Source organism: Aplysia californica, unplaced genomic scaffold (assembly GCF_000002075.1).
Source record: "Aplysia californica isolate F4 #8 unplaced genomic scaffold, AplCal3.0 scaffold00159, whole genome shotgun sequence".
Classification (NCBI taxonomy): Eukaryota; Metazoa; Mollusca; class Gastropoda; order Aplysiida; family Aplysiidae; genus Aplysia; species Aplysia californica.
In genome coordinates this window covers 544203-567982 of record NW_004797429.1, presented here as the reverse complement: position 1 = coordinate 567982, position 23780 = coordinate 544203, and the positions used below count along the sequence as shown (strand labels likewise).

At 40.9% G+C, this 23780-nt stretch overlaps 1 protein-coding gene across 2 annotated transcripts in view; it reads left to right on the top strand.

The window, feature by feature from the left end:
- Positions 1-279: 279 nt before the first annotated feature.
- LOC101849923 (transient receptor potential cation channel subfamily A member 1) overlaps positions 280-23780 on the top strand; it is a 35971-nt gene continuing 12470 nt past the window's right edge. For both annotated transcript variants that reach the window (XM_013082112.2, XM_013082110.2), the window contains exons 1-16: positions 280-790; positions 1594-1750; positions 4024-4199; positions 8724-8828; positions 9455-9563; positions 10878-10975; positions 11331-11378; positions 12869-13057; positions 14764-14961; positions 16433-16605; positions 17232-17396; positions 18554-18668; positions 19971-20137; positions 21523-21607; positions 22148-22210; positions 23029-23124. In XM_013082112.2, coding sequence (XP_012937566.1) covers positions 491-790; positions 1594-1750; positions 4024-4199; positions 8724-8828; positions 9455-9563; positions 10878-10975; positions 11331-11378; positions 12869-13057; positions 14764-14961; positions 16433-16605; positions 17232-17396; positions 18554-18668; positions 19971-20137; positions 21523-21607; positions 22148-22210; positions 23029-23124 — 2244 coding nt within the window. In that variant the 5' untranslated portion in view covers positions 280-490. The remainder of the gene's footprint in view (positions 791-1593; positions 1751-4023; positions 4200-8723; positions 8829-9454; positions 9564-10877; positions 10976-11330; positions 11379-12868; positions 13058-14763; positions 14962-16432; positions 16606-17231; positions 17397-18553; positions 18669-19970; positions 20138-21522; positions 21608-22147; positions 22211-23028; positions 23125-23780) is intronic.

The window sequence follows — 23780 nt, the reverse complement described above, 5'->3', positions numbered from 1 at the left end:
CGTTTTGAACTATTGATTTAAAATCCCCAATAACACACGGGGGATGGGGGGTTAGTAGGTTAACCCAGAAAGAGTCGAATGAAGGAACGGAGAGAGAGAGAGAGAGAGAGAGAGAGAGAGGGGGAGAGAGGGAGAGAGGGAGAGAGAGAGAGAGAGAGAGAGAGAGAGAGAGAGAGAGAGAGAGAGAGAGAGAGCATTCACTTTCGTTCCGAAGTTTTGACCCGCCCTGAAATTTGAAATCTTGTGCATTTTTCTGTTGTCCATTTCCGGTGTCACTTACAAAGACCGTCGTTAGGCCCAGGCTAGCCTAGGCCTAGATTCTAGATTGGGTTTGGCAATGGAATTCTTTTTGAACATGATCAGGTTGCCCTCGTTAAATTAAGCCTATTCTTGGATATTTTAAGTTTTAGCCTAGAAATCTAGTGTTCTGACTTTCTCGTAAAATCTATCTAGATTTTGGAAGGACATTTTTTTGGGAACAGTTTAGAACATGTTATTTTTGACAAATTCAATAAAGACTGTTCCAGATACATTAAATATGTGGAAGTACAGGAAACACTCAGATCTGTTTTCAAGGATAGGCCTATTCGGTTCAAAGCGAAAGTATGAAACTGAAACAGTTTTTTCCAGTGTCAACCCAAGAGATGCGTCTTCAATTTTTGGCGAGTCCTACACCGGAGATAGGGAAATAGGCCTAGATCTAGATCTAGATCTAGATCTAGTGAATGTGGAAATCCTAAGCACATCAAGTTATGAGGAAAATCCTATATCATTCCTCGAGTTGTTTCAGGTATGATTCATGGCGCTTTTTCGGTAGTTCCCACCCCGCATTTGTTATTCGCCGGTTTTGGTCCCAAGAGTAGGGGGGTTTCAGGGGGGCTTGCCCCCCTGACCTAATAAAAACAAGGTGGGGGGTTTCAGGGGGGCATGCCCCCCTGAATTTTACCACAATTTAATGTTTTGCAGTTGTTAGGTTTGACATCTTAGCTTGCCGCGAATCAAACGTATATAGATCTAGATGTAGGTCAGGCTCTATCAAATAAGGGGGGTGGGAACTACCGAAAAAGCGCCTGATTCATGAATGTCTAGATTCTAGATCTAGATCTAGATTCTAGAGGCCTACCACGTTATTGCTTTTTGGACCTGTATGGGAAAAAAATGATTGACATTATTACAGCGTAAGAACGTTTTGTTAAGTCCCCTTGTTGAATCTCAGTTGATCTTAAGTTCTGAGAGCATCCTACTTATCGATATTGGGCTCTTTTAGTCGATAAAGCACTCCCTATTGGCCAGTATCGACGAGCGCCCACCCCTGACTGGTAAACAGTGAGAGGAACTGCTTTTGTTTCTCATCCAAATGTCAGCTGAAGTCATTTTTGTTTTTAAATTAATAAGATTGTTTCCGATTTTTATATTTCTGATAATGTTGTAAGGCTGGTATCTTAAGTACCAATCAAGAATTCACGTACTTCGGGTTTTTTTCTATAGTTTATAGATCATTAATGCCTTAATTCAGTTATTGTCTAGTCAAACTTTCAATGTGTGATAATTTAGTCGTGTGCTGAAATGTTTTCTTTTTATTTATGTCTTCAGGCCACAGCAGATGGTGACACAGAAAAAATTGGCCAACTTCTCCTTGCGTTCCCCACTCGGATCAACATTCCAAACTCCCAAGGCAACTACTTGATACATATTGCGATCGATAGCAACAGACCTGACGTTTTGTCATTTCTTCTATCCAAAGGAGCAGGTGAGTATTTCTTAACTCTTTAAGCCCTGAGTTTTTTTCATCGTTTCCCAGAGTTTTTTTAGCCTCCTAAACCTGATGCACCTGTCTTATTATAACCCCGAAAACTTGCCTCCAACTTCTAAATAGCGTAAACAAAGGCTTAGTCATTAGTAAAAAAAAGCTTGGTTCGGGAATAGTTTTGAAAAACAAGCAAAAACCAGCACTAAATAAAATGAAACAGTTGTCACTAGTACTGGACGCTCCCAGCGTCTGATGGGGAATAGGGTTATTATCGCTGGACGCTCCCTGAGTCCGATGGGGTTCAAAGAGTTAAGTGTTGTGTGCTTGTATCTCTAAACATTGGGGCAGGAATGTTTTTGTTCTTGAGTTGCCTCTTTTATCTCCGTAATGAAATAGTGAAGTTAAAAAAAAAATTTTTTTCAAGTGATGATAATGTATCTAGAAGGCCTATATTTGATCCTGCTTTATTGGCCACTAGTCCAGGACAATCATCTGTACAACGACCACTTCCGCCCACTTCTCTTGATTTTTTTCCTTGTTATTACTATGACATTGTCTAGACACCCACCTGTCTGAGAGAGAGTAATCGACCATGGTGTATGTATGTCAATATATCTATATCTATTGAATGCTCAGTGTATGACTCTTTCATATGTCGCTCATAATCCTGAGGTTGCGGATTGGGGGGTTCGTCGAGCGTCAGTTTGGTCCAACATTGTGTCCTTTGGCTGGGCATTCTCTTAGATTTTCAATAACTGGATTTCCAAGTGAAGTTCTTGGAAATCTGTTGTTACTTGGAACATAAAACAAAGATTTTACACTAATAACCTTCTGTCACATGCCACTATAACAGGAATTAGCCTAACCTGTTCCTCTGCTCTGTGTTGTGATTCCTTCCGCAGCTTTGGGGCCCCGATGCGTTGGATTGGAATCTCACACTTCATGCACAACTGAACTGAGGCTCTAACTAGCCTTTCTCACAATCTATACTGTCAGCAGGCCTCCTCTGCCTTGATACAACTCTCTCCTCTCCAACTCCCACCAGTAGTAACTCAGACTTTTATCAACTTGCAAACAATACAACTGAACACAGACTCACACTTTACTCACTCTCACACTTTCAGCCTAACCCCCTGCCACAACCAAAAACAACCAAATACACCACAAAATCAATGGAAAATTTTGTGATCTTCCCGACCATGTTGTATGGGATGAAGACCTTGACGGTGTACCAAAGCTGTGCCTAGAAACTTCATCATTTCCACATGAAACACCTCAGGAACATTCTTTGCATCAAATGGCAGGATATAATACCAGACTCCAAAGTTCTCAAAATGGCAAATGCAGAGAGTCTGTTTTCTAACCTGAAAAGCACTCACCTTCACTGGACTGGCCATGTCATAAGAATACCTGATTTCAGAATCCACAAGGCAGTGTTCTATTCGGAACTGTCTTCAGGGAAGTGTAAGGTTGGCGCACCAAAAAGCACTACAAAGTAAAGACATTTTGAAAATGTCTCTGAAGGACTTCAATATAAATACTTTGAAACTTTGACATGAGAGAGCTTAGGTAGCTCCTGACAGACCCAGCTGGAGAGCAGCATTCACAGTGGGCAGCAAGTCATACAAATAAGAAATGCTGACACCAAGAAAGAAGCCCACAAGCTGCACACATCCACAAGTGGAGGAAGTGGAGCTTTTAAATGTTCAAAATGTGGCAAACTTTTATCTGCCAGAATTAAACTCAGCGGCTATAGTGGAAGCCACATATCATCGTAACCTTTAATTCTTCTAATTCTTCTATTTCCCTGGAGAAATTTTCTCCTGTGTGGATGTATTGTTCATCGTCACACATTGACGGACAAGTTATTATTTTTGAAATATGATTGGTATGTATGTGCTTTTCTGCATGATTATAAAATATGATTGATATGTGTATTATTTTTTTTTTGCATTAGTTTGAGTTTAAAATTGATGTTTGTTTTTCGGCATGAGTATAATATGAGTGTACTATGACTGATGTATAGGAAAGTGTTAGATTGGAACCCATGGGGTACAAGATCAAGGGGAAGACCCTGTGGAACCTGGAGAAGAGTCACAGAAAAGTGGGAAGACATGGAGTGACATCAAGGGACTAGCCCAAAATAGGAAAAGGTAGAAAGTGTTTGTTCCTGATCCAGGGAGAGAAAGGCAATGATAATGACTAATGTGTGCTTTTCTGCCGGTTATTATGATATGAGTATAATATTATTGATGTGTGTTTTTTCCCCCCAGATGTCAACGTGACTGATCAAGATGGGAAGACTGCGTTGCATCACGCTGTGGTGGAGCAAAGTCCGGAAATGGTAGGTATACTGGTGTTGAGGAATGCACGCACAGATATCAAGGACATTCACAACCGGATGCCTTTACACACTGCTGCCGAAGTAGGGAATGTGACGATTCTAGAGGTATGTATGCTTCTCCTTTTGCTCTGTTTTAGTTTAGTTTAGTTAAGTTTAATAAGAGTTTTTTATAACACTCGCAACTGCAGAAGGTCATATGAGCGGGCCTTTGCACTGTTTCATGTTGAATACTGAATAAATGAAAAGATATACGGGTCACCACATGGTGGAATCGAGCGCTTGTCAGTTTTTGGGCATTGTGAAGTTATTGATATCATCTTAACTGATTCCATCCATGATTTTATCAGGCTCTGGACAGAGTTATTTTTCCCTGTTCAATTTTTCAACTGGGGTGCTTCTTTTTATTAATGCATTACTGTGAGGCTCTAAGTTCCTCTAATATGTATTGTAATGTACCAAACTGATGGGAATCAATAGAGGAGTCAAATACAATGACCTATATTTTGATTGTATTGTATTTTCCCTCAGACAAAAATGAATGAGAAAAATAAACTGCGTAACACCTCTTCAAAAATTTCAACTTACCTCATTTTTTCAGCTCTACTAGTCCTAATAATCAATAGGAATCCACACACAATTGTAGAGATGTCACCCTAACACACATTTATGCGAGAATTTCACAATTTTAGTTGAATATTTTTCTTTGAAGGGCCTTTTTATTATACTAGGCTCCATGTTGTTTACCCTTATTTCGTGCCTACATAGCGACAACAAAACAACGATTATGCAAGAATTTCGCGGAGTTTCAATCGATTTTGGTGCTCAGAGATTGAGATCAGGCTTGTTTACAAGTTCTACTTCCTTTCAACAACTTAAAAAGTAGGAACTATTTTAAAAAGTGCACATTTGTTTCGGATTTTGCTCGAATTTCGTTGAGCCGCTCACAGCGGTCGAATGGCGACAGCGGAAAAACAGGGAGCTGCTGTCTGCAGTAGAATGGATGGAATCAGTTGTTGTTGTTGTTGTTATCAATCCAGCAACATCTGGGCTCTCGCCCTTCTGTCCAATGCCATGTAGTGATAAGTGCAGGTTTGCTGCAGTTGCAGTAATGTTTCGTAGAGTGTGTTGTCGAAGTTAGGTCTCGGAGGGAGAAGGGTAGCTCTGATGTCATTTAAGGCTGTACAGTGGAAAAGGTGATGTTCCACTGTCTCATATGCATAGTCACACAAAGGACACATTGGGGGAAGTTCTGGTTTTATTCTGTTCAAGTGAAAGATGAGCTGTATATTTTCTGTTCGTAGGCGAAAGATCGTGGTCTGTTTCTTTCTCTGCAGGTGGTTGATATTGTCATTTCGTTTTGTTGCAGTCATATATTTGAAAACTGCTCTGCCTGTCTTTCCCAAGGCCCATCTGTTCATCCAATCTTGTTTGCTGTTGCTTTTAATGATTTGTTTTGCAGTGTTGTATGAAGTTGGAATGTTGGGTTGTTCCTGTCTAGATCCCCTTTTGACGAGTGTGTCTGCTCGGTCATTTCCAGGTACGTTTGAGTGTCCAGGAATCCACTGCATCACCAGGTTGACGCCACAGAATGTTATCAGATGATGGGAGCCAAACAGTATATGTGTCAAGTTTTCGTTTAGATAGTGATCTTTTTCTATTGTTTGCAAGACTGATAGTGAGTCAGTGAAGATCACTCTACTCTGTGTTTTGTTTGGATGAGTGTCAAAAACTGTGTGGAGATGGTATAGTGCTGTTTCAATTGCTATCATTTCTGCGTCGTAGTTGTTGCATTTCTCTCCACAGGCTGCAAAGATCTCATTGGAACTTCCATCTGGGTATAGTCTGTATAGACGTGTATCCAGTCATCTGAATAGCTGTCGATTGTTTGATGTGATGCAAGCATCAACTTCACTGGGTCTGAAGATTTTGTGCTATTGTCTCTGAAAGAAGTTTTAATGATTGGTTTTTCCATAGAAATGTGGGGAGGGATGTTTTGGTTGACTCTTTTGGTTTCTCTTCTGTGTTGTGGTAGATGGTGGCTCCATTAGTTCTGTGATGCGATGCATGACTGATTTTTGTTGAAGTCGTTTCTTTGGTTTCCATGTTTCTACTAATTTCCTGTTTGGGTGGTTGGGGCACATTCTTTTGGTTCTTTCATGAAGCTCCAAAACTGCTTTATCTCTGCGTATTCCCAGGGGTTCAACATTTGACAGAATTTCACATGCGGCAGTAGGTGTAGATCTCATGCCACCATTTATGAAACGAGGGGCATTATTTTGGACCTTGTCAAGGGTATTGCAAGTAGTTGCACTACACATAGTGAGTAGGCAATTGCTGTATTCCAGGGAAGATCGGACATAACCAAGGTATAGAGCTCTCAGAGTTTGTTTGTCTGATCCCCATGAACTGCTTGCGAGTTTCTTTAAAAGTTGGAGTCTTCTTTTCGCCTTGTTCTTTATGCTCTCCACTTGGCTTTTCATTGTTAGACTTTGGTCAAGTTTGACTCCTAGGTACGTTGGTTGTTCTTCTTTGGGGAGATTTTCATTTCTTATCTTCAGTTGGAGTTTTTCTTTGGCTGTTTTATGGCTCTTTGTAAAGATGGTGTTTACTGTTTTCGAGCAGTTTATTTTGAGCTTCCATTTCTGACAGTAATTGTGGAGCCTCTTGAGGTCTTCATTTAATTTTCCTGCTCCTACTACCGTGCTGCGATGTGTCTGCCAGAGAGCAAGATCATCAGCGTAGAGAGTCTTTTCTGATTTCAGCACATTCGTCACATCATTAATGAAGATCAGGAACAAAGTGCAACTCAGACAGGAACCTTGGGGTAGGCCCTCCTCGAGTACTTCTCTTGACGAGTGGGCATTGTTCATCTTTGTTTCGATGTTTCGATCCGCTAGGAAAAACTTGATCCATTTATAAAGTTTCACGTGTATCCCGACGTCCATCATTTTCATGAGTAGGCCTTTTCTCCACACTCTGTCATACGCCTGTTGGAGATCTACGAAGATGGCAACAGTGTGTTTAGTCTCCTGGAAACCATCCAGGAGGTCTTGACTTAGTTTGAAAAGTTGGTCTTCTATGTTGCTGCCTTTTCTAAAGCCTGCTTGGTGTGGGTTCAAGCTGTTGGAGTTTTCCAGGTACCAGTAAAGGCGGTTGTTCACCATTCTTTCGGCAAGCTTACCGATACATGATGTTAGTGATATAGGTCGGTAGCTCTTCGCTTCTCCAGGTGGTTTCCCCTTCTTTAGGAGCGGTATGATCTGGGCGATCCTCCATACCTTTGGTATCCCGCTCGTTCTCCACGTGGTATTTACTAAGCGGCGTATGACATCTTTTCCTTTATCACCAAGGTTGCACAGCATTTCGTTGTATATTTTGTCTGGTCCTGGGGCTTTCTTTTGCTTTAATTTTTTGAGGGCCTGTCCAAGTTCCATCATGCTGAAATCCTCCTCAAAAAGGGTGTTGTTCACGGTAGGGGCTTTTTCTTCATGCTTAGCCTTGTTTATGAGGAGTCTATTGGCCTCAGTTAGTCTACTTGCCCTGTTTACAGAGGCGAAATACCGGTTAAAATGTTCAGCTTTCTTCTGGTCTTCTGCGATGGTGTTGCCTGAAAGGAAAATTGGTTTGGGGTTGCTTTTTTGTCTTTTTCCCGAGAGGTTGATGACAAGGGACCAAGCCTTGTTCCATTGTGGCGAAGGTCAAGATCTTCACAAGTCTGAGTCCATTTTTCATTTTTGGCTTTTTTAACTGATGGAATCAGTTAAAGTGTGTTTATTTGTTGTCTTGCTTTTGATGAAAAAATAACCCATCTATCTTGAATAGAAATCTAGATATTTGCAATTGAAGGTGGTGGGGGTCGCCTGGTGTCAGGTGTAAAATTAGTGAGAAAGTAGCCGCCAAAGTGTGGTGATTTTGAAAACTTGAAGTATGTGCCTTTAATCAAAATTTTTCTGCAAAATCCACTCAGAAATGTTTCAGTAAATGGAAATAATATAAGGTATTAAGCATAATAAAAAAAAATCAATAAAAATTGTCAGACAAAAGGAAAAATGTCGGTTTATTCAATTTCATAATTGTGCCTGATTTCACCACAATGCCATACAAATGAGTAAACAAATAAACGGATAAGACTTTCCTGTTCTGTTTTGAAAATTTGTCTTGCTGTGATGTCTACAATGATGACGATAAACATATCATATAAATTTTGCCAAACATTTATAGTTAAAGGAAAAGACGGATTCACAAGCTTATTATGTAAATAAGGAACCATCCAGGTCACTACAGTTCGATGCCCTTTTTTTTAGCTAGTGTTAATTGCTCAAGGAGCAGACTCATGCTCCTTTTTTCCTATCAAACATCTATCGTCTTTGCCTCTCCTCTTTTTTGTGTTTGTTACTCTCTTGTAACACCTTTATTAATCTTCAGCACCTATATGACCTTATTGTGTTGCAAGTGCCGTAAAACTCTTACTTAAAAAAAAAACCTCATGTGACCATGCCATTTTGTACATATTTATCTTTTTTTTTTCTCCTATGTTAATGTCTTTTTTTTTGTCAAGATGTATAGTGATGGGTTTTCTTTTTATGACAAAGGTGATCAGCTTTTAAAAAATGATATATCATCTTGTAGCGACTCCTCCCGCACTACGTGAACCCTAATATGGAGGGGGACGGAGGCTATACGGCGCTGCACTATGCGGCCTCCAGGGACTGTGCTGATGCTGTGCGCTTTTTGGTAAGTTTTTGACGTGTTTGTTTACGTTTAGTTTTAGTAGAGGTTTTACGATGCTTTCAACTGCATTAGGTCGTATGAGCGCCAATTTATTTACTTTAACTCACTGACCACTTTCTCTCCTCATCCTTACTATCGTCATTTTTCCTCTACATCTTTTGTAGGTGGTAAGAGGGATTGGGTCTCAAGGTTTGTTTTGTTCATGTTCATTCCCTGTTGCTTGTGAGTTTGAAGGTTGGAACAGACCCACTGCTCATTGTCAGGCATGTTATATTGTGGGTTTACATGTAGATATATGTCTGTGCTTGTTGGTGTTTATGAACTTGTACGTTTGCTGCTGTAACCCACATTTCCCCATGAGGATCAATAGAATGTAATTTATCCTAAATTATTGTACAGGGATACCAAATCTCCGATTTTCTTTCTTTTTCCATTTTTTTCATGCACTTGCAAAGGAAAGGGGAGAGGTAAGAGACAGAGAGATGTATTTGTCTGCTCATTTTAAAACTTTACAAGGTTCTTTTTAGGTGAGATGTGATGATCCTGCTAATTTTAAGGCTTAAAAAAAAAATCATTTGGCATCCCCTGATTATGATTTATTCACTCTCAGTCAATTTTCTATCCATCAGATTAAGAAGCAGTGCCTCCTTTCAGTATTCAGCGAGTGCAGAGACTTCCCCATTCACGTCGCCGGGAAGACTGGCTCTGCTAATGCCGTGCGGACCATTCTTGAGGAATGTAGGTCGTATGATATGTTGTCTGCCTTGTGGAAAAATAATATTCTGTTTGTCTGCTGAAATTCTAGAGTAAAATACATGGAGACTGTCCCTGAAAAAATGCATTATTTATAAGATGAAAAAAAAAGAAGAAAATACACCTTTCTATTTATCGAGGAGAAGAAGTGTAGGTTAAAATTGTGTATAAAGAGCTTAAAATTATTTTTTTTTAAAATAAAAAATTCAGAAACGAGACCGAGCATTATGTTCGAGACACCTGAGAATTTGTGATTTCCGTGTTCGAGATTGGTGGGCAGCTCTACTGTACATGCTCATATTGGATCTACTGTGTCAAGTCCACACAGTGGGTGGTTGTCGGGTGCTCTGGTGTGGTTTGCTTCTTCTTTCCTGTCAAACATCTATCATCCTTTTCTCCAGTGGCGTGGCTCTCCAAGCGCAAATGGCGCCATGGCGCCACCCTTTGAAATGGAGAAAGGATTTTCAAAAAAGAAAATAATTCAAAATGATCTATAAACTATTTGATTCATTCAGTTGAAAACAGGGTTTTCTTTCCAAGAATAACAAAAAAGTTTCTTTAATACCCCATCCAGACGTTTGAAGGAAGACAAAAGAGATATCACCAAGAACATAACTCAGCTAAAAATACTACAACAGGTACTCCCATCACACTAAGAGATAGTACTGTTGGGCCAAAGGGCCAAGATGGATTTGGCGCCTGTATGGTTGAGAGGGGATGGAGTAGTAGTTAGCCTGGACATGGCCACATGGCATGGTTGCGAACTGTCTAAAAATAGGTTTTATTGTCTGCTTTCTAGAAACCAGAACTGCAAGGAATCAGGGAATGGGGTCATTATGTCAAGATGCCCCGAGGGCAATAGTGCATGCGAGCTCTTCACTGTGAATGTGTGCTTTTCTGTTGATCAGTTGGAAGTTATTGTTTTGTGTGTGATTACGATGTGATGTGATTATGCGCATCTTGAGCGCTGAACTCTCCCCCGATTTATATAAAAGATTGTACCAGCACTTATCTATTCTTCTCGCATGGAAGTAGGTGTCCCTATATCAGTATTAAAATTAAATGAACAGGCGTATATAGTAGGTCTACTGTTTATAGGCCTATAATAAGCAGGCAATACTATTTGTTGTGATAAATTTGTTCTTGGCGCCATCTTCTCTGGAAGTGAAGCCAAGCCCCTGCTTTTCTCCCCTTCTTTTTTATGTTTGTTACTCTCTTGTAACAGCTCTAATCTTCTGGCGCTCATATGACCCTATGCCGTGAAATTTCTACTAACTAAAACTAACCATGTCCACTCAGGTCAATGTCAAGGCTTCACCAAGGAGGGTATTCTACGACTCCGTGACAGAGAGCGCAATATGCCGATCCATTCAGCAGTGAATGGAGGAAGTATTGAGGTAGGTTTTCTGATAGATAAGCCTGTGTTGTTCAGTGATGTTTTTACATTCAGCAGTGAATGGAGGGAGTATTGAGTTTTTGCTTTTTCCAACATTTAGAATTTGAATTTTGACAAAATATTTCTTGAGCACATGCAATTGATGCTGTAGATTCAGAAATTGCAATTTTTTTTAAAATGTAAAAATTTTGGGCTTTGTACATTTTAACAGCTGGTCGACAAAATGATTCTGTACTTGCATGTGTAAAGGTCATTTAGTTGATTCCATTTATAACATTGTTTTGATGTGGGTTTTATTTCCTTACACATGGTATTCAGTTAGTGATTGACTGACGATTTGTTCATTGACTTGGCAGGCTGTGAAATGTTGTCTCCAGATGGGCTCTTCACTGATCTGTAAACAGGTAAGACAACGGTTTTGACATTTCTTTTGCTGTGTGTTTTTTGTAGTTCATTGGTCGCTGGGTTGGTCTGTCGATCTGTCTGTCGATCTGTCTGTCGATCTGTCTGTCTGTCTGTCTGTCTGGTTGGTCAGTTGATCAGTCGGTCGGTCAGTCAGTCTGATTGTCGGTACATCTGTCTAGCTGTCCGTCTTTTGACAAATTATATACAACTCAACTATGTTTACACCATGAGCTGCATTATTTTGCTGTTGTTTATCTTACCAGAACAACATAGGGGGAACTTCTGCTTTTTCTTTCCTTATCCTTACTATCGTCATTTTTTCCTCAACTTCTTTTCTATCTTTTCTATGTTTGTCACTCTTTTTGTGAACAGCTATTTCCGGGGTGCGTTGATAGTCGAAGCAGACTTTGTGCTGTTGAGACTAGAGAGGTGAGCAGAGTAAGCCTGATTTCCCGTTTGGACTTCTCTGTTGACATCCACCCCTTGGCACTTATATGACTTTGTGCAGTTGCGAGCGCTGTAAAAACTTACTGAAACAAAGCGAACTAACTCTCTTGTAACACTTCTAATAGTTGTCATTTATATGATCTTCTTGTGTTGCAAATGCCTTAAAACTCGTACCGTTGGTGGTTGGCAGTGCTTTGGTGTGGTTTGCTTCTTCTTTCCTATCAAACATCTATCGTCTTTATCTCCCCTCCTTCTTTTTTGTGTTTGTTACTCTCTTGTAACTCCTCTAATCTTCGGCACTTATATGACCTCATTGTGTTGCAAGTGTTTTAAAACTCTTAATAAAACTAAAACTAGCACACCTATCCTTATCTCTTCTCCTCCTTTTCTTTGTCTTTCACTCTCTTGTAACACCTCTAATAGTTGTCTTTTATATTTCCTATTTGTCTAGCAAGTGCTGTAAAACTCTTACTAACACACTTAACACTTTGCCGTCGCTTGGCACAATAATGCGACACTGAAAATTGTCCGTACTGGTCACCTGGCATAAATCTGTGCCAGGCCTGAGAAGTCCGTTGCAGTCACTCTCCTGCCTGGTTGACCGTCAAGAGCATCATTGCCTTTCTCACCCTGGATCAGGATACAGGCCACAGACAAACACTTTCCACCTTTCCCAATCCTGGGCTGCTAGTCGCTTGATGTCACTCCTTGTCTTCCCACTTTTCTATACATCCTTTTCGGTGACTCTTCTCCTGGTTCCATGTGGTCTTCCTCTTGATCTTTTACCCTGTGGGTTCCAATCCAACACTTTCCTTGTTATGCAGCTGCTTGACTTCCTTAAAGTGTGTCCAATCCATCACCAACGCCTTCTTCCCACCTCATTTCTGACTGGGCTCTGTCTCACTCTTCTTAATACTTCCTCGTTGGTGATCCTGTCTGTCCATCTGTTCCTCAGTAGCTTCTTCCTGGCTGGGTTAGATGGGGGTATTTTGCAGTGTTGGTCGTGTGACTGCAAAGTATTAATTCCTTTTTTCCCCCCCAGGAAGACGGCTGGACCCCCCTGCACTTTGCAGCCATGCAGGGCAACTTGGACATGGTGGTAGCGATGTACAACGGACAGACGGAGGAGTTTAGGAGTGCTGTGTGCATCGTGGACGGTCTGCGCAGGACCCCGCTACACTGTGCCACGCTCTTCAACCACACCGCTGTCATGAAGTTTCTCCTCGACAAAGTTAGTTTGCCTGCTGCGTGCGTGTTGTCTGGTTTTGCTGTTGAGGCTGTGCGGTAGTTACGTGTTTGCGACCTCGGTGAGTGCTTTGTTGTCGTATAATCTCTATTTCTAATATCAGTGAAAACAGTTCATACTAAAGGGTTAGCTTAAGCCTATCTGTAGGCCCTGGGGTCATTTTTTTACCCCCGGGGTTGTATTTTTCACATTATAGAATACTTCTAGTACGAAGATCTCTTTGAAACTTTCAGTATTTCTCAAAAAATGGTTTGACAGACTGCTATGCGAAGCGTACGGATCAGATTAACGAGTAAATTTCCTCTTTGGAAAGTGGTGGCACAGAGTTCCCCATGTCGTATGGATGTGGTAGTAAAACGCGACGTGCGGATAGGGTTAAGAAGAAGTCGCAATTTCACCTAAAAAAAATTGAGATGCAACAAGAAAGCACTGAACTTGCGTGTTATTAGGCTGACCAACTGTCCCGAATTTCCTGGGGCTCTCTGTCTTTTAAATTTCTCTGCACTATGTTAAAGATCTTTCTCGCTCTCTCTCTCTCTCTCGCTCTCTCTCTCTCTCTCTCTCTCTCTCTCTCTTCTCTCTCTCTCTCTCTCTCTCTCTCTCTCTCTCTCTCTCTCTCTCTCTCTATCTCTATCTCTCTCTCCCTCTCTCTGTGTTTCTGTATCTCTCTAATCTCTCCCTCCCTTTGTCTCCAGCCCCCATTTTTTCTCCCATTTACACCCTGAAATATCTGTAACAAATACTCAAATAACCCCACACACCCCCACACCAGCGACAACATCAGTTGGACGCTTTTAAGGACAAGCGGGTTAACCCAGATTTCGTGGGTTTCTAGAAATCTTGACCTACACCAAAAGTGGGCATTGCCTCACCTTTAGGAGAAGTTTGGTTTCTTTGATGCGTATATTATTTGGTTGGTTACAGAGAAAACTCTCCTGAACGAGGGGCAAAAAATTTACCTTTGATTTTCTCAAAACAGCATTTTTCGGGATAGCCCCCTTGTGCCTAAAAGCCACCAAATATCCGTAACAAATACTCAAATAACTCCACCCACCCCCTCACCAACGACAACACCAATATATTCTCCTCCTCCTCTCCTGTAGGGTGCCAACATCAACACCTTAAAATATCCGTAACAAATGTGAGGCATTCTGACAAAACGAGTTACTTCTCTCAATCCATAAATTATGAAGATACTGGCCAAAAATCGTCACTTGTGTTAAATTTGTAGATTTTCTATTGATGCCATATTCTTTTAACTATTCCATGCCTTTTATTCTTTCATACTTATAAATTATAAAAACTTCATCTGTAAGCTTGCTGTATCTATTTCCATATGGCTTTAATCCGAGAAGTAACTCTTTTTGTCAGCACGCTTCACATATGCTCAAATAACCCTGACTCCTCTCTAGCAACCCCAATTGGTCGTTTTTATGCACAAGGGGGCTATCCCGAAAAATGCTGTTTTGAGAAAATCGAAGGTACAGTTTTTGGACCCTTGTTCAGTTTCTTTAAAAGACAAGGAGAGTTTTCTCTATAACCAAACAAATATACACACCAATGAAACCAAACTTCTCCTATAGGTAGGGCAATGCCAACTTTTGGTGTAGGTCAAGATTTCTGGAAACCCCCTGAAACCTGGATTAGCCCGTTTGTCCTTAAAAGCGACCAATTCTCCTCCTGTCCTGTAGGGTGCCAACATCAACGCGGTAGACGACAATCAGTTCACTCCCCTCCTGCTGGCAGCCTCCAAGGGCAAGCTCGAGGCTACCAAGATGCTCATCAACTATGGGGCGGACACGACCTTCAGGGACCGATGGAACCGGAACCTCTTCCACTTGCTCATTTTGTCCAACAAAGTCATCGAGGATCTGAGCGGCTGTGTGAAGGTCAGAGTAATACGTGTCACAACGCGGTGGAATCTGGTGCTCATCAGTGTTTGGACTTGTGGAGTTCTTGGTATCATTTTAAGGCTTGTTCATTTGTCTTGCTTTCTGTAAAAAAAATACTTATATATCATGAATAGAAGTCGAGATATTTGCGATTGAAGGAGGTGAGGGGTTGCTTGGGTTCAGAGGTAACATTAGCGGAAAAATGGCCACCAAAGATTGGCGACTTCCAAAGCTTGGGAGTCCTTAGTAACTGCAAATTTACATTTTTATGCTTTAAATCAACATTTTTGAGTAGAATCAATGGACATAAAAGGTGCTGAGCTCCCCCCAAATCTGTAAAAATTGCCAAAGGGGAAGAAAAATGTCGATTTCTTCTATTTCATTATTTTGACCAGCGCCTGATTTTAACTTGATGCCTCACATATTATATAGCTTTTATTTGTTCCTCTTTTTTCTTTTTTTGGTCAGGTTATTGTTTCGTTGTTTCTGTGTTGTCTTGTTTTTGTTTGTTACATCCTCATGGTTTGGTTGTTTTTTTGTTTTGTTTTTGTTGTTTTTTTTGTTTGTTGCTGAGTTGTTATTGCTTTTTGTTCCCTTTATTTTTAGTTGGTTCCCTTTTGCTTTTTTTTTTTTTTCTTAATTTTGGTTGTTGGTTGTTTTTTGTTGTTGTTTGGTCTTCATTATGTTTACTCTTTAAAGATCTTGAAAAATATGTAAAAGATGAAGTATCGTGCCCTCATGCAAGGAAAACGACTTAAATTTGAATTCTATTTCTTTTTCTTCTCAATTTTAAAGGCATTTTTTGCCATATCTATACATTTTGGTGCACAGAGTAAGATTTCTGAGACAGTATGAGTATGAAACAACCTGTTTGACTGTTTTTCCCACAGAGTGAAGTAAGTGTTGTTTCATCTGTCCAATATTTGTAGATCTCTCAAAGTTTTCATTATCACTGACTTTAGATCAATGTCATGCTCATACTGTGCTGGAACAACATAGGGGGAACTGTTGCTTTTTCTCTCCTCATCCTTACTATTGTCATTTTTTTCTACTTCTTTTGTATGTTTATCATTCTCTTGTGAACTGCTATTTCCGGGGTGCCTTGATAGTTGAAGCAGACTTTGTGCTGTTGAGGCTAGAGAGGTGAGCAGAGTAAGCATGATTCCCCGTTTGGACTTCTCTGTTGACATCCACCCCTTGGCGCTCATATGATCTTATGCAGTTGCGAGTGCCATAAAACCTTACTCACTTTATCTGTCCTCTTGTACCTATAGGGCGTCGAGGGGAGAAAGAGCTTCCTGTCTCTAGCAATTTTGATAGCCTGGCTGGATGGGATATTGTATGTTCTCAGGGTATCCTTCAAACCCTGGATCCAGGTCTTTCTTGGTCTTCCTCTTGCCTTGTACTCTGATACTTTTCTAAAACCGTACCAAAACTAAAACAAACTGACTTTAGCATGGCCTTTCAGGGTGTGAAAAAGCTGTACCTGTGGCTGGGCGAGAAAGATCGCAATGGGTGCACGGCGCTGCACTACGCGGCCCGCTACGGGAACCTCAGCGCGGTGTCTGCTCTCCTCAGCATGGGCGCCTCTCTCTTCTCCAAAAACTTCCAGAAGCAGTCGCCTTTCCACGTGGCTGCCATGTAAGTGATCTCCTCAAGTTTAACATGTCTTTTATCATTTCATACTTATAAATTGTAAAAGTTCAACCTATAAAACTTGACGCGTCTATTTCCATCGGGCTGAAGTCTGAGAAGTAACTCGTTTTGCCAACACGCCTCCCAAGTACAGATAGCTGTTTTGTTATTGTCAGTGCTCCCTTTTTCTTATCAAACATCTACCGGCCTCATCCCCTCTCCTTCTTTCTTATCAAACATCTACCAGCCTCATCCCCTCTCCTTCTTTCTTATCAAACATCTGTGGTCCTTATCTCCTCTCCTTCTTTCTTATCAAACATCTGTCATCGTAAGCTTCTTTCTCATCAAAGAGCTATTCAGATATTGTCCTTTATCTCCCGTCCTTCTTTCTTATCGAACATCTATCATGATCTATCGTTCTTATCTCCATTCCTTGTTTTCTTTATACTTTACTTACTTGCAAGTAACACCTCTAATCCTTGGCACTTGCATGACCTATTTGTGTTGCGAGTGCTGTAAAACTCTTCTTTTTTTTTCTATAAGTGTTTTATGGCGCTCGCAAGTGCATAAGGTCATGTGAGCGTGCGGGTAAAACTCTTACTAAAACTGAAACATCCCCCGTCATGGGACAGGTACGGTCGGAGAGGCATTTGCAAGCTCATGCTGGACACTGCCTTCGCTGTCAGCCTGAAGAACGAACCGGACGGGAAAGGACTGACCCCGCTCCACCTGGCTGCGCAGAACGGCTACACCAAGATCGTCTCGATGCTCATGGAGAGGGGAGCTGTGGTGGGCAGGTCGGTTGGGAAAAGTTTTTAAAAAAAATCTTAGCTGGATTTATAGCCTGAACCTTCCAAGTGTCGACAGTGATTAAGATAAGATAAGATAAGATATATGATAAGATAATACTTTATTATCCCAGAGGGAAATTTTTGTTGGCTGTATAGGACCGTAAAAACCCGTGCAGGTATACATAAAATTTTAGTCATAATATTACTCTCATTAAAATTCAATATGAATTCAGCCGTAAGTTTCGTTCTGTGGTGTCGCAGTTGATTCCGTCAGCCGTGATTTCAGTCACTGTTTTGGTTAGTTTATCCCTCTTTTTTATATCGCCAAACATTTTGATACCTTCTCAAATACGCTCTACTTTTTAATTACATTCTACTTTCTGAAAAGGTATAGGTTTACGGCCTTGACTTGCTGGGTTTGCCTGTTCTCAAGTATTCTCCAACCCAGTATGGGGAAATTGTATAATTTCCGCTGATACCAAAGGCTATTTGTTAGCGACTCTGGGAGGGTTAACTTACTTAGAAACCTTGAACCCCTGAGTGGCTGGAAAAGACCAGAAAAATGAAGGGTTTTAAAACAAAAAAGTGAGCAGCGAACGATAATTGCAGATGTCTGTTTTAGATTTCACAGTTGAAGAAGAAAAAGGAGACCTACTCCTGTAATGCGGTGGTTAGGTTTCTTTGCTTTGTATGCAAAGGATGTGAGTTTGCACAGATGTGGTTAGCTCTTTCTTTCCTATCTTAGCTCACCTCTCTAGCCTCAACAACACGAAGTCTGTTTTGACTATCAAGGCACCCCGGAAATAGCAGTTCACAAGAGAGTGATAAACATACTAAAAGAGTAGAGGAAAAATGACGATAGTAAGGATGAGGAAAGAAAAAGCAGCAGTTCCCCCTATGTTGTTCTGGCATAGTATGAGCATGACATTGATAAATCAGCCCATTTACAATTCTACTGTGCATAGGAACATGTTAATATCCCCCCTTTGGGAACAGCCTAAAGACACTTCAGTTAGTAGCACTGCTCTGGGGGGGGGGGGGATCTTTTCTCTATACGTTACTTTTGAGTAACACCTTGAATCTTCAACACCTATATATGACCTATTTGTGTTGTAAGTGCTGTAAAATTCTGACTTAATTAAAACAGGGGTTGTGTGTTCCAGGGACCACAAAGACAACACACCTCTCCACCTCGCGGCCTTGAACGGGCGAGTGGACTGCGTCAACATCTTGCTCAACTTGCAGATCAACCTCATTGACTCTGGCAACAACTCTGGGGTGAGGACAGAAGTTGTAGTAAATACAATAATAAATGTGAGGCAACCTGGTGAAGTCAGGCGCTCGTCAAAATAACGAAATCTGAGGAACAGACATTTTTTCGCTAGTGGGGAAATTTTTATTGAATTTTTATTCTTGGCTTATCCTCTTTTACGTCCATATAAAAACACATTTTCGTGTGAATTTTACTCAAATACATTTAAATTATGTCATTTTTCTGTTTTCAAAGACTCTTTAGTTATTGGAGTTACCTAACTTTGGCCATCATTTTCTCACTAATTTCCCCTCTGAAACCAGGGGACCTCACTTCCTTCAAATGCAGATCTTGAGTTTTATTCAAGATAAATAGATATTTATTTCATTGGAAGCAAGGCAAATAAACCACTTTCAAATACAGTCAAACCTGTGTAAAACGGCCACCTATTGTCAAAGAGAAAAGTGGCTGTATAAGACAGGTATTTGTCTCAGGCAGGACTGATCAAGATTAAGAAGACAAACCATTCCCATCTGAAGTCCCAATCGAAAGTAGCCACATTGTTGTTGTTTTTTGTTGTTGTTGTTTTGGTTTGTATTTTGTTTTTAATTTTAATTTTGTTGCTGATTTTGCTCAAGGGTGACAATAAAACGAAATGTATCAGACGAGGAAGACCGAGTGCCATGTTTAAACAAACACTTGGGTAGCCACCACTCGAAAAACGAGCGATGCGTCTGTCACAAGTTCATGTTGACGTCATTTGTTACTTTGTTACAGACTGGGTAAACAGTGACCACTCATCTCACTTACGATTTGTGTATGAGTTATGGGCAGGGCTTATGGGTTATGAGGGATCACTCGCTTTCCTCACCAGCAGCTGAAAATTGGTAGCTAATGGTCAACAGTGGGAGGGGTCTACGCAACATGATCAGTTAGAGGGACTACCAAACAACAACGACAGGTGATTGAATTATGACGGCTCGCCCACAACGCCAGGGGCTAATACACAATTTATGAAAAAACAAAATGGAGTCACTAAGGTGGCCGTCTAAGACAGGTGTTATTGCTTAGAGTGATAGAGGTTGTGTGCTAAAATATGGTGGCCGCGACCGCGTTGGACAGGTGCCCGTCTTACACAGTTTAATTATACAGAAAAAACGCAAGGGGGGAAATGGAAAGTGGCCGTTTGTACAGGTGGTCGTCTTATAGAGGTGGCCGTCAGGGCAGGTTTGACTGTAATACCAATAACTCCGCTTGCCCAAAAATTGACAAGCTCTTGATGCCTCCTTTTCTGCACTGTCTGCCTATCCCCTTGTAACGACCACCAGAACACAGCTCTTCACTTTGCTGCCTCCAACGGGCACACGGAGAGCGTCTGCATCTTGCTGTCCCACGATGCCAAGATCACGCGTAACGACGACCATCGCTGTTTCTACGACGACATCATCACCCACCAGCACGCCGAGACTGCTGCGGCTATTGTGGCTCATGAGAGGTACTCAGGGGAGGGGGAGGGGAGAAGTTATATTAAAGGGAGGGGATGGGGGATGGGGGAGAAGTTAAGTTTAAGGGGAGGGGAGAATGGGGAGAAGTTAAGTTTAGCGGAGGAGAGATGGGGGAGATAACCTGGATACCTGGAGGTGTCATCTCTGACTCAGAGGTTTTTGCATCTAATGACCCTACATCCTTCACGGTCGCGAGCTGCCGTTGCATATTCTGCCATATCCAGGCCAGTCCATGTTTTTATGTTGTCCATTAATGTTTTTCTTTGCCTTCCTCTGGCTCTCCTTCCCCACATCTTTCCTTCAAGCACCTCTTTCACAATAGTGTCGTGTCGTTTTACATGGCCTCTGTAGTCTATTTTCCTCCTTTTTTTTTTACTTCATCAGGGTTTGTCTTGTGTGTAGAAACTGGTTAGTAGTTTCTTTTAACCCTTGACTGCTGCTCATAAATGCCAACAGATGCGCTAAGAAAATTTGGCCTGAGCTGTGGGGGTCTCAGAGAGTCATATAGTGACATGTGCACAGACTGTCTGTCTCCAGACATTTGTAGGATTGCGCAGTTTTATGGTACCAATTAAGTGGCTGGTTTGTGGATTCTTTTAACCCTCGACTGCTACCCATAAGTTCAACAGGTGTGCTAAGAAAAATTCTCTTGTGCCATGTTAGGGAATATCCACCTCTTTGAAGGGCTGTAGTTTGCTTACTATAAGCAGTAGATATAACAAAGTTTTATCAAATAAAAAGGAAAAGAATGAATGATCAAATGGTATAGACAAGTTCCGGCTAAAAAATGTGTCACGACATGGTGGAATCGGACGCTCATCAATTTTTGGACATGTGGAGTTATTGGTTTCATTATAAAGCTTGTTCATTTGTCTTCCTTTTGGTTAAAAAAATACTCATCTATCATGAATAGAAGTCGAGATATTTGCAATTGAAGAATGTGGGGGTCACTTGGTTTCAGACTTAAAATTAGCGAGAAAACTGACGCCAAACTTTGGCAACTTCCAAAGCTTGAGTGTCCTTAGAAACTGCAAATTTACATTTTGGTGCCTGAAATCAACTTTTGTCAGAAATGTGTTTTTTGTGGACTTTAATTAAAGGTGTTGAGTCGAAAAACAAAAATTGTATAAAAATTTCCAGACGGACAGAAAAATGCCAATTGCTTCGATTTCATTACTTTCACGAGCGTCCTGATTTCACTATGATGCCTCACAAATGTATTCTGCTCAATAATTTGGCAGGTGAAGTGGAGTTGATTTTTTTTTTCTTACCTGAGATGACTTCAGTACTGTATCTTTACCCTCCTACATCCATATCCAATCAAGCATTTTCCAAGTGACAGTTGGGTCAAGAAATGAACCTTGTATGTTTACAGATGGCGTGAAATCTTGTCGTACAAGTCTGCAGTATACGGCTCATTCCTCATTGGCCTCATTCAGAAGTTACCAAGCGTTTGTCAGGTTTGTTCTCTGATGTTTTATGAGTAGTTGTTTCGGATGTGTCTTAGCCCCCCCCCCCCCCCCCCCCCCCACACACACACTAATCCCTAATGGCAGTGCTACTGACTGAGGTTATCTTTAGGCCGTTCCCAAAGGGGGGACATGTATGTTCTTATGCACAGTAGAATTGTAAATGTGCTTATTTATCTATGTCATGCTCACACTGTGCTGAAACAACATAGAGGGAACTACTGCTTTTTCTTTCTTCATCCTTATTACTGTCATTTTTCCTCTACTTCTTGTGAACTGCTATTTCTGGCGTGCCTTGATAGTCGAAGCAGACTTTGTGCTGTTGAGGCTAGAAAGGTGAGCAGAGTAAGCCAGATTCCTCGTTTGGACTTCTCTGTTGACTATGAAGAGTTAATAGACAATGAGAGCGTTTTTATTAACAGGTAATGATATCCCAAGAATTGTCAATGAAATCTGAATAGTTAGTGAATACTGTTACCAACTGTGTAAAAAGAGTGATAACTGAGTTGTTTCGCCGTCCCTCGTCGTCAGATTGTGCTGGACCGCTGTGTGGAGGTTGTGGAGGTCAGGAAAGGTGACACTGAGGATCATGCTGTGAGTTGCTTCCTCTTCTTTGCGTTGATTTTGACATATGATAAATCTCTGTAATAACATACTATAACTGATTTTATGTAAGTTCCGATATAACTCTCTGAGTTCACGGAATGATTGTGGGAAAGAAAATGGTCCCTGAATGTATGTTTGTGTTTAATCTTCTAAGTTTTGCAGCTATAACATACATTTAATAATTTATGTAGTTGCGAAATATAACTCTTTGGGTTAAGAAAAAGGTCTTTGAATTCATGTTTGTGTTTAATCTTTTAAGTTTTACTGTAATTATGATGAGTCCCTGGTAATAACTGTAACACGACTTGATCTTATGTAAGCTCCACTATTACTCTTTCAGTTAGTGAAGTGATGGGAAAAGAGAATGGTTCCTGAATGTATATCACCTGTGTATTATCTTCTAACATCCCAATTGTGACTTCTTTGCTGCAGAACCTTGTTTTTTTGTTTAAAAGTTAAGGTGTTGAGTGCTCACATTCTTGTGAACTCTTGTATAGCATGACCCTCCCCCCCCCCCCCCCCCCCCAAAAAAAAAATCTCATAAGAGTATGTGGTTGGTGGGTGGTCTGATGTGGTTTGCTTCTTCTTTCCAATCAAACATCTATCGTCTTTATCTCCCCTCCTTTTTGTGTTTGTTACTCTCTTGTAACACCTCTAATCTTCGGCACTTGTATGACATTATTTATGTTTCAAGTGCTGTAAAACACTTACTAAAAGTAAAAACTAAATATCTCATTACACTTTCTTTCAAGTAAACAAACACTGTTCTCCTGTTGTTATGATATTGTCTCCTTTGCTTCTGACAGATTCGTTACAACTTTGATTACCTCAACATGCAAAACGGCTTTAAGACTTTCGCCAAGTTGAACAAGCTTTCTTACAAGGCAATGTATCCCTTACAGGTCAGTCCACCCCAGAGTCAGCTATTTTTTTCTCGGATAACACGAGACTTTTCTTCAGCCTTTTCTATACTTCTCTCTTCCATGATATACGGTTGCGAGCGCTGTAAAACCCTACTAAAACTAACTCTCTCCCATGATATACAGTTGCAAGCGCCACAAAACCTTACTAAAGCTAACTCTCTTCCATGATATACAGTTGCGAGCGCCGTAAAACCTTACTAAAACTAACTCTCTCCCTTGGATATGAGTTATTAGAGATCTGAGATGTGGTCTCTTTTGAAACCTCTCACCAGCATTTTTGCTTCTCTGCCTTTTTTTCCTGATTCACATTAAACACACCTATACTGTTCTGTGCTCTACCTTCTTTTCTTGTGTTAGGCTGGACACACCCATATTTAACACACCTATACTCATCTCTGCTCTGCCTTCTTTTCTTGTGTTATCCAGGCCAAAGGGCTATAACCCAGATGGCCGCTGGATCGGAAAAAAGTAAAGTAAAGTTCTTGTGTTTTATTTTAAACCCAACCATATGAGCCTTGACTCTGCCTTCTCCTTCTATTATATCATTGTGAACCCACCAACACGCATATCTGCCTTCTGTTTGATGGCTGGTTGTGCATACTACGGCCTGGAGACTAAAGTCACTGACAGTTCTG